The 14,328-nt window shown below is 43.5% G+C and overlaps 1 protein-coding gene across 1 annotated transcript in view; it reads left to right on the top strand.

Moving 5' to 3' along the window:
* The first annotated feature begins 2,944 nt into the window (after positions 1–2,944).
* Positions 2,945–14,328, top strand: part of Suds3 (SIN3A corepressor complex component SDS3) — a 34,391-nt gene continuing 23,007 nt past the window's right edge. The window contains exons 1-6 of the mRNA XM_087198367.1: positions 2,945–3,274; positions 4,880–4,946; positions 8,195–8,250; positions 9,782–9,853; positions 12,699–12,718; positions 13,945–14,101. Of these exons, the coding sequence (XP_087054493.1) occupies positions 3,133–3,274; positions 4,880–4,946; positions 8,195–8,250; positions 9,782–9,853; positions 12,699–12,718; positions 13,945–14,101 (514 nt within the window). The 5' untranslated portion in view covers positions 2,945–3,132. The remainder of the gene's footprint in view (positions 3,275–4,879; positions 4,947–8,194; positions 8,251–9,781; positions 9,854–12,698; positions 12,719–13,944; positions 14,102–14,328) is intronic.

Raw genomic sequence — 14,328 nt, 5'->3', positions numbered from 1 at the left:
ATGTTTCTGTCCAAGGACAGAACTTAAATATTCATTTTTGGGGGGTTTTATGACAGGAACAAGAACTGTGGTAGAACTCCTGTTAGCGTTAACAAGGTTCTGGCCAGCACATTCAACATAACTTTTTCCAGGCCCACAGGTTTCAATGATTCTGTGTGAACTAACTGCCAAAGGTTACTGAGCTTTGACCCAAGTGCAACCTGTGATATACAGGGGCCCATCTTGACCCAAGCTGAAAGACAGTACCTTCTAGGGTTGAAATATGTCACGTTACTCAGGGCCATTTTTAAAATTTTTTTAAACTAGATATATTATGAAATCAACAATGCAAACTGAAAACTGCAGTCCTTTTAAACCCTAAAGTTCATAGACTTGGAAAATACAGCATTTTATGAAGAAATTATTTCATTTCATGAACATCATTTCCTATTTCAAGAACTCTTGCTGATGAAATTTGTGTTCTAAACAGTATACATTTCTCCTGTTGTTTAAAAATTGTCCCTCATTCTAATTACGACGCCCTGACAGTTTGAGTGTTAGGCAATGTAGAAATGCCTGGAAGGCACAAAAAGTTGTTAAAACAGGGTGGACAGGACTTGGGTTTAGGTTGAGTCCTGAAGTAGGTGTCTCACTAGCAGTGTGGCTGAATACCATTTTGGGAAGAGAGGCAGAGAAAGATTTCAGTTGGTAAAACTTAGTTCTGAGGGAGCTTGATTATTACAAACTTGAGGCTGTTCCAAATCATATTAAACAACAATAAAGGACAAGTAAGACTAAAGCCGTGATAGAATTTTTTTTATTAAGTTTACTGGTACATTTTAGGTATACAATATGATGACATTCATCATTGGGAACTTGTATCTTTACATGATATATCTTGCTTTTTCTATTTTCCCCATTCCCCTGCCCTCCCTTCAACCCCTCCACCCCTCCCTATTTACAAAGACTTCATTTCCGTTTTTTCCTTTTCTCATATTTTTTCCTTTCCCTTCCCTGACCTCTCCCACTTCCCCTTTCCCTTTGGACCTTTTCTTCCTATTTCACATTATTACAGATTTTGATCCTAATTTACACTGTTAGTTTTACACACCAGAGAAACTAGTCAGTATTTACACATGTGTGTCCCATTTATTTTACCTAAGGGTATACCATGACAATATTTTTTAAAGCAGGTTTCTCCACTTATTAGCTAAGAGCTCATCTTACCAGTTCTCTGGATTGAAAAGATAGAATAAATTTTCACCACCTAAGTGTGAAATTAATTTGTGTCTCTATTACATACAAAAAATGCATGACCACTAAGAGATCCAATAAAAAAAGAAATGAAACGTAAGCAAGACAAAACTCCAATATCTTGAAACCATTTGAAATCAACTTTTTGGGGTTCATTACATTAATGAACTTTGATTTCTAAAATGTTATTGGTTCTTTTTCTGTTTTATGAATATTGCTACTGTTAAACTCAAGTTGTTCAATGCTGTTGATTACAAATAATTTAGATGTGATTCAACTGCACAAAAATAGAAAATGACTTCATCCTTGGATAGCAGACAATTCTGAAACCCTAGTTTAAACATGGATGGCAGATGTACAGTGAGCCCTGAGAGTCTTTTTATTTAGAAGGAACTTCAGAAGATCTCTGTACTCCTGGAAAGACATTTGTAGCATTCCATTTTGCAAATTCTTATGTTTTTGTTGGGAAGAAATAACCCTTACAAAGAGAGTCAACATTTTAATTAAAACAAGGTAGTAAATAAGAAATGTCAAAAGAAGTTGGACGAGAATAAGGTTATTCATTTTTAGAAGACTCCTTGGTGGCCAGCTGCAAGATAAATCTGATCACAAAGGGCCCAAGAATCAGAGTACATTGGTTTCACCTTTGCTTCCAACTCTGTCTTCAGTTTTACTGCTTCTGTGGTAACTTGGGTGCAACATAGAGTGGGATTATTTTGCCCAAGCCTTTAAACACCTCTGGGCCCTTTTCCTTAATCCTTTTTCTTGATACACACAACTCGACAGGACTATTCTCACTGAAAGTAACACCTTAAATTCATTAAGCAAAGTTTACAGCACTGTGGCCCCATTGTATTCAGAGGGAATCATAAATTCATAGATACTCAGGTTTCTTGTTTCCTCAGTTTTAGCCAAATTACTTGCTACCGGCAAATGGTTCACTTGCTAAACTGAGCAAGCTTAGTTAGCAAGCTTTTGGATTAGACAAAATAAAAAAAATAATATTCAAAGAAATATGGGGCAGTTGTTGTGCGGAGGGCCTAGGTCTGGAAGCTAAACCGGGCAGAACGGACGGTACCATTTTTTAAAAGGCAAGTGACAGGTCTTCTGTCATCTGTAAAATCCTGAGCCCACCTTATCGAGTAAACCCATACAACAGAAAAGATTCCCAAGAAGTGAGAAAATACGGTTTTGCTGATCCTAGGATGGAATATCAGCATCCCAGTCTTTTAGTTCTTAACAATGGTCCAATTAGTCAGGGGAGGAGCCAGGATTCCTTTTTTTCTGCATCATCTCGTACACTCTGGCCGTCTGGGTTTCCCGACCTATTAAGAGGACAATTCACGCCATTCACTTGCTCATATTAGAGATCAGTCCCACCTGCCAAGGGCGCTGCCAACCTCCCGCCCCTCAGGTCGCCTATGAACGGTGGTTGAATTTTGGCTCTGGTCGCCGCCTGGCGGCTATTTCTGGAATGTCCGCTGAGGTTCGGGGTCCTGACCGCGGCTTGGGCTGTCCAGAGATTTGCCTAACTCTAGAGAGCCTGCCTCCACCCCTTCCCACCCCCACCCGTGCGAATATTAAGAAATTGATGAAGGGTCTAGAGATCTGGAGAGAGGAGAGTCTGGCATTCTCTCCATCTCTCAAGGATGGCTGGGTCAGGCCGTTGTCGGGCAGCTCGCAACCCGGAAGTCGCCCTCCTCCTGAGGTCCCCGTTGCCGAGCGCGAGCGCGGGCGCGGGCGCGGGCGCGGGGGGGGCGGAGCTCGGCGCAAACTGGGAAGGGTTTACCGCGGCTCCCCCTCCGGGAGTTGGGGGAGCCTTGGGACCCTGCTGGGCTGGGGCCCGGGCGCGTGTGCCGCGCTTCCTCAGGGACAGAGTCAGCCGCGGTCGGAGGCGACATGAGTGCCGCGGGGCTGCTGGCTCCGGCGCCGGCCCCGGCTGGAGCGCCGCCGGCCCCGGAGTACTACCCGGAGGAGGATGAGGAGCTGGAGAGCGCCGAGGACGACGAGCGCAGCTGTCGGGGCCGCGAGTCGGACGAGGGTGAGCCCTCGGGCTCGCCGGGCTGGGGGGCAGCCTGGAGGACGGGGGACCCCCGCAGCCCGCGCCGGGGAAGGGGAGAGGCTCCGGGGTGCATGGTCCCCTGCAGTATGGGGACAGCGAGGGCCTAGCCCTTGTAGGAGCTGGAGGACTCTGAGACTTCGTCGCGTCCCCGGCCGTCTGTGGTTGAACCTGGGGTCTTCGTTAGCTGGAATGGGAAAGTCGTTGAGTGCACTGAGTAGTACTCCTGTTTTGATTTTTTTTTCTTTTTAATAAGAGGATCAGAATGAAGCCCAGTTTGGCTTTCTCGTTCCCAAGTCTCCTTCCTCTGAAATGCTTAAGTCAGCTCTACTTCGCGCGGTACAATGCACGATTGGGAATAGAGTGGGTTGGTTAGAAGAAGCTCCTACTTCGCGCGGTACAATGCACGATTGGGAATAGAGTGGGTTGGTTAGAAGAAGCCCCTAGGTCTTTGGCTCAGTCACAGCCTTGTTACGTTAGAGAACGTAAGCTTTCCATCCTTGGTGTACTCAGTTGTAGTAGAGCTCCTAGCGGTCCCTACTTCTTGGGGTAGGTTGATTGAATGAGATGTACAAGTACTTGATCTTTTGCTCAGCGCTTTCCTCACTAGGGAAACAGGCACCGGGGGAAGTAGTGATTTGCCTAATGGTGCCCAGACGTTGTGTTTTCACTATCAGATTCTTGCTTTTGAAACTCAGAGCCTTGCTTTTACCTTTTGGTAAGTGAGAGGAACATGGTCTGGGAGGGATTGAAAAAGGATCTAGCTGGAGGAAGAGGTAGGTGAAGAAATAGGAAAAGGCAAAGGAGAATAAAGGATACAGAGACCATTGTATGGGTGGAGTAATTTAGCCCAAAGTACGGCCGTAAAGCCGGAGCTAGACCAGCTGTCTGGGGTGATCAGTGATCTATTATCTCAGCCTTCCAGGTTCTAAGTAATGTGGCTCGCTAGCACACGGCCGGACCTCAGTGAAGGTCTCTCCCATTCCAGGAGGGAGAAGGGAGAATTGGATCTGCAACAGCGTTTCAGAAGGCAGCTGCATATGTGGGCCATAAAGTTGAAACTAATTGCGTTTGGCTCAACTACATTTGAAGACAAGGCACTTGCATTGCCTTTAATGACCACAAGGAGGAGCGGTGAAATCAAAATTGATTTTTTTTTCTGCAAGTAGTGTATTGTATAAGGACAGTTGAAATTAGTACGCTTCAGCCATTTGGTTGTTGCAAGTGCTTTGAAACAGTTTTTGTTTGATCATCTTGCCTTCCCTCCTGCTTTTCATTGTAACTTTGAAAACATTTCAGTTATTAGAATTCGATTTGCTGTAGGGGATTCTTCTTTTTTGTTGTATGCACAGAATGTAAAATGTGTGACGTGTTCAGGATGAGCGTGTATCAATGAGTAGGCTTGACTGCTCGCCACGGCCAGCCGTAGTGCCCACAACTTGTGTCCTCAGCTCACTAGCAGTTTAATGCAGGTCTGCAATGAATAGAAATTCACTTGACAGAAGTTTAAGTACTTACCCTATGTCAGGTGATACCGAGTCTAGGAATTATGATTTTAATTGCCCCTTCTTTCCTAATTTTACTCAGACACTGAGGATGCTAGTGAAACTGACCTGGCAAAGCATGATGAAGATTATGTAGAAATGAAGGAACAGTGAGTATGATTTTTGTCTTTGTTTTCTGGTATATGGAATTGACAAGAAAATCTTTATTATGATGGTGTGTATAATGACTATGTTTTGATCATACTGTGTGTGCAGACCTCACCCCCCCACTACCTCCTTTTTTTTGTGGTACTGGGGAATTGAACCCAGAGAGCACTGAGCTACATCTCCATCCCTTTTAGGTTTCTGTTTTGTTTTTGAGACAAGCTCTTGCTGAGTTGCCCAGGCTGCTGTCTTTCACACCTGGCCAGCCCTCTCCTTACTCCTCTTTAAGTTAGTCTCATTTAATCAGTCTTTGGGTGTAGGCTAGGAAGAATCTTGGTGGAAATGATCACGGAGGTAGGAGTAAGGCCGCATAACCGTTTCTGTGTTTTTATTATTCTGGAATGTGAAAACCAGTGGCAGAGAGGATAAATGGTGCCTTGAAGCAGTTGAGTTCTTGGATAGGCATGAATCCACTGGGCGCTGACTCCTAATGCTTGGAGGGCTCCAGGATTTGGGAGCAGGCAGTCCACGTTTACAGGTCTTGGACAGCCTCAGCCAGACTAGCCAGAGAAACAAAACCCCACCCTTTTCTGTCCCTCCCTCCCTCTCTCCCCCTCCCCTCCCCTCCCCTCCCCCTTTCCTCCCCTCTCCTCCCCCCTCCCCCCTCTCCCCCTCCCTTCTCCCTCCCCCCTCCTCCCCTCGCCCTCTCCCCCTCTCCCCCTCTCCCCCTCTCCCCCTTTTTTTGAACTGAGATCTTCCTGTATTGCCTGGGCTGACCTTGAACTCCAGCTGTCTTCCTACCCTCACCTCCCAGCCCTGTAGCTGGGACTACAAGTGCATGCCATGTCCCCCTCCCCATTTTTAATCATATACCCAGATAGAAGACAGTATATAAGATGCACTTAATAAGTATTTATTGAGTGCATTTTGAGGATCTTGATTTGACCTTTTAAATTCTTCTAAAGTAGATCATCCACATTCTCTCCCTTCTAGGTCCTATTTACAAATGTTTATAGCCATCCTATGGATTCTGTCATCCTTTTCAAGCTTTGGAACCCAAGGGGTAATTCAGCTAAGTCTGACCAGTGGTGAATGAAGGATTATGTATAATAGTTCATGTGATCTTTCTCATAGTTTCATCCTGAAACTGTACTTGATTTTTGTCTTTGCAAGCTTTTTATTGATTCACCTTGACCTATTTAAGATACATTCTCACATACCTGTTCTTTTCCCTGTACTTGGCCTTAATGAGTCTTAAGTTATTTCTCTCTTTCTTCAACCTGTCATTCCCTTTCAAAGACTCAGTCATGGGAATTGGCTGGCACCCTCAAGGTAGAAAAGTTAAGGTCCTGGGTTCCAAATACTGACTTGTGCAAGGTTCGTGTATCTACACTCTCTCCTGTACTTGATATATTTAAGCATCATTTGTTAGAGATCATTTTTTGATTAAATGTCCTCCCTTAATGAGAAAATAATTTTGATTAGAATTGAATGCCTTGTGTGATTCAGGGTGAGCATGGAGAGTTGATCAGGATTTATCCTAAAAGAAGTAGCCCTCCTATGGGACTCTCAGATTCTGCCTGCCCTTTCCCCTGGCTGCAGAGTGTTTGGCTGTATATGTCAGCCATATCTGAGCAGTTAGAAGCCTACTGTGGCTCTCACATTTTGCACAGTGCTATTTTAGGTCGCAAATCCTGCTTTCTTTTTGGTACTGGAGGCTGAACCTATAGTGTTCATACTGAGCCATATCCCATATCCTCAGCCCTTTTTCGTTTTTTCCACAGGGTCTTAAGTTGCTAAGTTGTCCAAACTGGGCTCAAAGTTGTGACCCTCCTGCCTCAGCCTCCCAGAATGCTGAGATCACAGGCTTCAAAACCTGTTTTGTCACTGAGAGATGGTTGATGTTTTCAGATAGAACCCAAAATATTGTGGAAATATGATTTACTTATAGAATCCAACATTTAAATGGATTTGCCAGTGTGTAATTGCCACAAATCCGTATATCCATCAACAGATGAATGGGTGAACAAAATGTAATATTTATACTTAATGGAGTACTAGTCTGTCATAAAGAGGGATACATTTAAGTCATCTGTAGGAAAACAGATGCACCTTGAGGCCATAGTGTTAAGTGATTTAAATAAGACACACAAGCTTAAATATAGCATTAACTTCTCTTATACGAGAAATCCAAAGTATCAACAATAATAATGAATAAAAGGAAATGGGGAGATCTTTTGCAGATGCGAAGGGGATCTGGAGACAAAAGAGGAGGGAGAAGGGAAAGGGAATTAAAAATAATTAAGATATATTAAGTGCATGTACTTGCTCTAAAGATGAATGTAAAAGTACTGCAAATGTGTACTAATAAAAGAATAATGTGCCATGTTCTTTTCCTTTGTGTGTCGTGTGTGTTCTTTGTATTCTTATCTACCTGGGGCTATAAATGAATTTTCCATTTTAATTTTTGTTCCAAATTACTATTTTTCTGATCCTGAAAGAGTAGTGCTTTTATTTATTTTTTTTATTTTTTATTTTTTTATTTTTGGTACCGGAGATCGAACTCGGGTCCTTGCGCTTGCGCAGCAGGCAGCGAAACCACTGAGCTAAATCCCTGGCCCAGAGTAGTGCTTTTAAAAGCGACATGAAGATTTATTGACTTAATGCTTATTCAGCTGTGCTCTTTGTATAGAAAGACATACCAAGGGCATAATTTTACTCCTTTGGACTTTATAATCGTAGAGTTGAAATGAGTTGTGTTTAATATGTTACTTATACTTTTAAATCCAGAAGAAAGTGGCATGATGCTTTGAATTTTTCTTTGTGTGTTTATACTTAATTCTTTATCATTGACATTTATTAAAATCTGCTGTCTTCATATTTTTACATTTTAGACTGATTCTCTAAAGGCGGAATAACAGAAGAATCTTTGAAATTATGATACAATTCAATAATATGCAACCCTTGTCCTTTTCTCTTTTTTTGAGATGGGATTTCACTATGTTGTTCTCAAACTGGTAGGCTCAAGTGATTGTCCTGCCGCAGCCTCCCAAGTAGCTGGGACTTATAGGCATGCACCACTACACCTGGTTCCTGTCCCTTTCTGACTGCTCTAGCTAGTACGTTGTAAACCTCTCTTCCCTGAAGAACATTGTTGACATTCCCCTAACAGACCCAGTAATTCCTGTGTACAGGGCATTTCAGAGTTGAGGACTGAATGCTTTTGTCTTTCAGTGTGAGTTTTCTTTTACAGGATGTATCAGGACAAACTGGCTTCTCTCAAGAGGCAGCTGCAACAACTGCAAGAAGGTTGGTGTGTGATTGACTCCATTTCTAAGTATTTTCTTACTGTTAAACATGAAGTCTATTTTACTTCACTGTGTGAACAGTTGAAAATTTAGTGTAACTGATTTTATCTATCCAGTACATATTTTACTGTCTTTGATCAATAAAGTAATTTTCAAACTCTTATTTTTTATTAAAATATGTAGCAAATTCTTTTAAGTGAAATCACATTTGGGGCCTTCCAAAGCTAGGTATTTCTAGGAGAGATGTTATTACCAAAGAATAAAATCTTAGCTTTTTTTTTTTTTTTTTTCCGGCTGTGTGTGGGATACTGAGGATTGAATCCAGGGTCTCGTGCTGAGCTGCATCTCCAGCGTTTTGTTAAATTTCTTTTGAGACAGGGTCTTGCTAAGTCCCAAAGTTGCCCAGGCTGGCCTTGAACTTGAGATCCTCCTGCTTCAGCCTCTTAGAATGCTGAGATTATACACCACCACATCCAGCTTATTTTTCTTTCTAAAACAAATGTTAATGGATTGTGAATTATCTACAGTGTTTTCTGTTTTGTGTTTGGTAGATTATAAGTGGATGGTTTTTGTCAAGTGCTTTTGGCCCCCAAAGGCAGTGAGTGCAGCATGGGGCTTTAAGAGCCCAGGCCCTCAAATTCCATGGCAGAGAAGGAACCTGTTTTGCACTTTCTTGTATATGACCTGAGCACATCACTTTCTCTTGGCTAACTGGTTTTTTAGTCTGCAAAATGGAAGGAAACAGAGCATCCAGTGTAGTGTTGGCACAGCATGAGAACCCAGGGAGGGTTATCTGCTGCCATTAGCTCTTTAGTTCCATATTGTGGAGCCCCTTGTCAGTGAAACTGCTTTCCTGCTGGGTACTTTGTATTGCTAGTGGGTGATCTGCTGTCTTGGCGGCCCATGGGCAAACACTGTGAACATGAAGCCCTTCCCCACAAGTTGGACCCCTTCGGGGAAGAACTGTGAAAACAGATTTCAGAATCTGTGCCTGAGCCGTCTGGTACTATCACTAACTGGATGTGGCTGTTTGTGTTGAAGTAAATAAAATTAGTTGTTCAGTTGCAGTAGCTGTATTTAAGTACTAAAGCCACCACTCGTGGCTAGTAGCTACCACATTGCATAGTGCAAATAGAGAACCGTTCCACCACTGCAGAAAGCTGTGCTGGCCAGCCTTGACATAGACTTTCCTGCAGGAGAGTGAGCTTTTTCCAGAAGGGAGGCCCTGTGCCTTGCACTGTAGTAGCAAGCAGTTGGAATCTCTTGGGGGTGTCTGCACCCCTGTACTCCCCTCACACAGAGAGTTTTGATGTGCTGGGTGGGGTGGACTGCACATGGGCCCCAGATGGAACCTGCTGTGTGCTTTGGCTGAGAACCAGAATCCAGTTAACTGCTCAGGTGTGGCTTTTCTGAGTTTGTATTATTCTGATGCTAATAACAGTCACTATCAATTGAAAATAACTTTAGGAAATATAGTGTAGAGCAGATCGATCTTCAAAATAACTTTCTATTTTGTAAATGCTCAAAATCAGGTACATTACAGGAATATCAGAAGAGAATGAAAAAGCTGGATCAGCAGTACAAGGAGAGGATCCGAAATGCAGGTGAGGCTCTTTGATATGGAAATGAACTATCTTCAAATGTTCCACAGCATCGTCCATGTAATGTGGCTGTAAGAGCTGTTTCCCAAATTGTACCGCAGATACTGTCTTGAGGGGAGGGTTTTGGGGAAGAGAGATTCCAAAGGCATAGTTAAGGCCAGTGGCCTTAGTGGTGGCTGCTCGCCCTCAAGCTCTTCCTAGTGTCCCAAGGTTAGTCTTGTATATTACTGCTCACGGCTGGCTTAGTGGCCAATCAGAGGTGCTGACGTGAAAGGGGATTGTAGATTGTTTCACACTCATTTTAAGTTTGTTTCTTCTGGAATTCTGAGCTTTCTCTATTTCCTTGAAGTGTTGTATAATAAGCATTGAGAGAAATAAAGGAGCACATTTTTAGTCTGTTATACCTAGTAAATGTTTTTATTCACATATCTGTTGGACATCTGGTACATGTAAGCACTGTGAGCAATATAAAGTCCTTGACTTTAGGAAACTCATGTTTCGTTGATGAAAGATATACACATGTCTAAAGTTAAGGAACATTGTGAGTTAAATGAAGAATCATGCAGAAAGGAAGATGTGGCAACTGTTTAAAAGTGTGTAAGCACAGATTCCTGAGCTTACACAAAACTCTGTACTTGTTAAATTTGAAGATCACCATCAGCCAGCATTTTGTGTGTCAGCAGGGTGCCTTTGCTTTTCGTTGTCATGGTGGAAATAATGTTGGATTTTAAAATAAGGTCTGGGTGCCGCTCCCCATGTTGCTTTCCTCTTGACTTCTAATGCAGCAACTCTAGCTTCCCATCCATGAAGCTTTCATCCTCTTCACCTAGGGTGTCCAGTGTGCACCAACAGAAAAGGAGCTGAGAGGCGTGGGATACGGGGAGGATGGCACTATAGCCATGAGCCTTCTGCCTGTCCACATCCTGTGTATGCCTGATGCTACCCTCCCTCCACTCAGAGCTCCCAAGGGACATCATTACAATCATAACCCCTCTTCCTGGAGCACCCCTCGATAAGGTCAGGGAGGTGATACTGTGGAAGGCCATGGCCTCAGGTTCAGATCCCCATTGCTTTTAGTCTGTGCCTTCAATCAGAGTATTTATTTGTGGAGCCTCAGTTTCCCCATCTGTAGAGGGGAATACTAATTCCTCAAGGAATCAGCTTAAGATGTAAATAAGGAAAGAAAATTGATGTGAGCCATCTTTCCCTACACCAGAACAGCAGGATTAGTATTGAGTTGTTTTTCTTAATTCACCTCACAGACACTCCATCCTGTCTTTGTGTGTGGTTTCCTAAACATTTCTTCCCTCCAGGTGAAAATGAGGAAGAGCTCCTAAATCAGTCGTGACTTGAGCTTTAAAAAGCCCATTCTGTGCAGAGATAATCCACCTGCTTTGGTTGTGTCTGGTGTCTGGCAGCTTTAACTGAAACAACAACTACCAGCTCTAAGTGCTAATTGTCATTTTGTCTTGTTGATGCTGGTGTGATTTCTCAGATGGCACAGGACTTCAGGTGTGTCTGTCTTGTTCTTGGATGGTACAGTCTGAACCAGGCATAGGAATGAGCATATTGGGCTGGATGTGCTCGGGTGATTCCCTGGACCAAAAAAAGACTCCCAGGCTAGAAAATGATCAGTGGCTTGTCCTTTTCTTCAGTTAATTTTTCTCATCCAACAACTTGTTCATTGACATCTGAGCTCCTAACCTGGGGTCTTAGAACTCTAAAAAGTCTTTGGAGCATGTGTGAATATGCTTTTTTCTGAGGAATGAGTGTAGGGTTTATCAGGTTTGCAGAGAAGGCTATGGTAAACTATAGTGGGTACTGCAGAGTTACTGGCTCACCAGTAGTCTTTGCATACCATATGCAGCAGGCCCTGTGTCACTGAGGAAAGATTAGAAGCCGAAGACCTTTTTGGTTTGATGTACTAGAGGTGTAGAGGGGCTCACAGTCCAGTGGAGGAGGGTTTCTAGGAAAATAGTTACTATGTGGCATACAATAGGAGCCAAATACCTGTGGGAGGATACTTTAGGATGTCTGAAAGGAGCTTGATGAGGGAGGGGCTGTCCAGAAAGACCCCAAGCTGGAGGCTGCATTAGACCAGGAGCTTGGAGTGTGATCAGAGAGGCCCAAGTGTGTGTGGTGGGCAGGAGCTTCAGTGTGAGCAGAGCTTGGTGCCCGTGAGTAGACCCCAAGGAAGCCCAGAACCTCTGTCCTCTGGATTCTCTGGGAGCACCATCCTTGTCACATGGGGCCCTTTCCGCAATACCTTCAAAACATCAAGGCAGACTCGCTTCAGGAGTAGTTGCCATGTGTCTTCCTGACCTGTCCTGCAGTTTTTGCAACTACAGTGGGCCCTCTAGTTACAACCGGCTTAACATACAAACAACTTGGGTTAATTAGGTTAATGGAAGATTCATCTGCCTCTTGTTATCTATAGCGTGTGCCCCAGGTAAGCAACCAGATCTCAGCTGTGTTGACTTAGTTAACCTGCCCCTGGGAACTGAGCAGGTTTGTAAGTCAAGGGTCTGACTTACATTCCTAGAGAATGAGGATGAGTGGAGGAAGGGATGACTTACTTTGCCAAGGTGGTTTAGTTTTGCTGCTTACCCTGCCCCCGCCTCCCCAGCAGAAGTGCCAGAGCTGACTCTGTTCAGGGGCAAATTCTAACTCAACACGACTACTTCTTGCATCCTTACTCTTCTCGCGTGTCAGCACTTTACTGATGAAAAGATTTGCTTTGTGTAACGTGCTTTCAGAAAGCAATTACAGCTTCTAAATGAATCCTAACATCCCTGTCTAGAAAGGTGGCATGCCTAGCGAATCTAATTGTACTTTTTATCTCTTTCAGAACTCTTCCTCCAGCTGGAAGTAAGTACCATAGACCTTTTGCGTTTGCAGGCTCTTTCTGAGCCTGGAATCATGCTTTCTGGATCCGGCGGCCTTTCCTTCTGTCACAGAGTAGTTTGGAAGCCCTTATTACCTACCTGATACTTGGTCTCACTTCTGAGGGTCCATCTATTCCAGGGGTGGTGAACCTTTTAGAGCTTTCAGTGATGCAAACAACCTACTGGGGTGCGCATGCCATAGGTTTGCCACCATTGATCTGTTCATTTCTTGTTGAGCAGCCTCTATTTATCTGAAGGATTTAGGGGATGCTCACCCCTTACTGCTTTCTTTTGACTTGTATGTCAGTTAAAGCCATTTGGAAGTATCTGAATTTTAGTGGCATAATAATTTGATAGTGGTCCTCCAAGCAGCTCAGTTTATGAATTGGCTTGACAGATCCATTTTATACCTGAAGCTCTCTGGGCCAATGGAAAGACAATATTTTCATGTTTCTTTTCATTCCACAGACATCTCTGTGCTGCTTCTGTGTCAGCTCAGTGCTGTGGCTTAGAGATTAGGGCCAGAGTCTTGATTGCAGTACTGCTCCTGGCATGGTGTGTATTTGTGGGGTACTTTTTGAGAATGTCATGGTTTATTAGACCCATGTTACTGGAAACCATTTAAGTGCTAAAATCAGTTCAGTGCACATAGTGTCGGCCTGAAGGATCACATGACCCACAGCCATAGCCCACCTTAAGCCCCTTGTTCATTACTTAGTGCACTGGTGAGATTTAAAATAATTTTTAATTTCAGTTCAGTGTCAGTGTTGAGTACTCCAGGGTTCAGGCACCTTATGAGTGGTCTACTGTAGTTGTTTCTCATCTTACTGTAAGTATCAAAAATAGTAACCCATATTGTCTGGCCTCAATGTCATGTAATTAATTTTGAATATAGATGCTTTATCTGGAAAGTGCTATTTTTTGAAATTGTGCCTTGAAAGGGACTACTATCTTTGAGAGATTTGTGTTCTGTTAAAGCCATAATACTTAAGACATCATCGGGAACAGGAACTACCTGAGTGGCAACGTGTGCACTCATTGGGAAACCTGTTCCCAGACACCCGCTTACTGCAAGTGTGTGTGAGCAAAGCTTTTTTCCTATTACTAGCAAAGGTATTTTCTTTGCTTTTGAGGACAGAGCTGAACTTCGAGTTGCAGCCCTGGCTGCCTAGGCCATACACCCCTAGCCTATGTTTCTCTTTTGCTCAGACTGAACAAGTGGAAAGAAATTACATTAAAGAAAAGAAAGCAGCAGTGAAAGAATTTGAAGATAAGAAGGTTGAATTGAAAGAGAACCTGATTGCTGAGCTAGAAGAAAAGAAGAAAATGATTGAAAATGAAAAGCTGACCATGGAACTGACAGGAGGTATGAAGGCCTGTAGGGTGGGGTCCTGGGAGTTCGGTGGTCTGCTGCTCCAGTTCCTACTTGGGTCTCACACCTCTAGAGCAGAGCATGGGAACACAGAGCAGGCTTTGACATCACAGATCAGAGTTCCAGGCACACCTTCTGTCGGCTTTGTCACCTTAGTCAAGCTCTTTTGACTTCTGAGTCTGTTTTCTCCACTGTAAAGTGGGGTTGATCATACCCTAGCT

This window comes from Heterocephalus glaber, unplaced genomic scaffold (genome assembly GCF_053883595.1).
Source record: "Heterocephalus glaber isolate CG9 unplaced genomic scaffold, H.glaber_assembly_v1.0 deba00001687, whole genome shotgun sequence".
Classification (NCBI taxonomy): Eukaryota; Metazoa; Chordata; class Mammalia; order Rodentia; family Bathyergidae; genus Heterocephalus; species Heterocephalus glaber.
The sequence above is the reverse complement of the archived record's forward strand: the minus strand, read 5'-3'. Positions and strand labels throughout refer to the sequence as shown.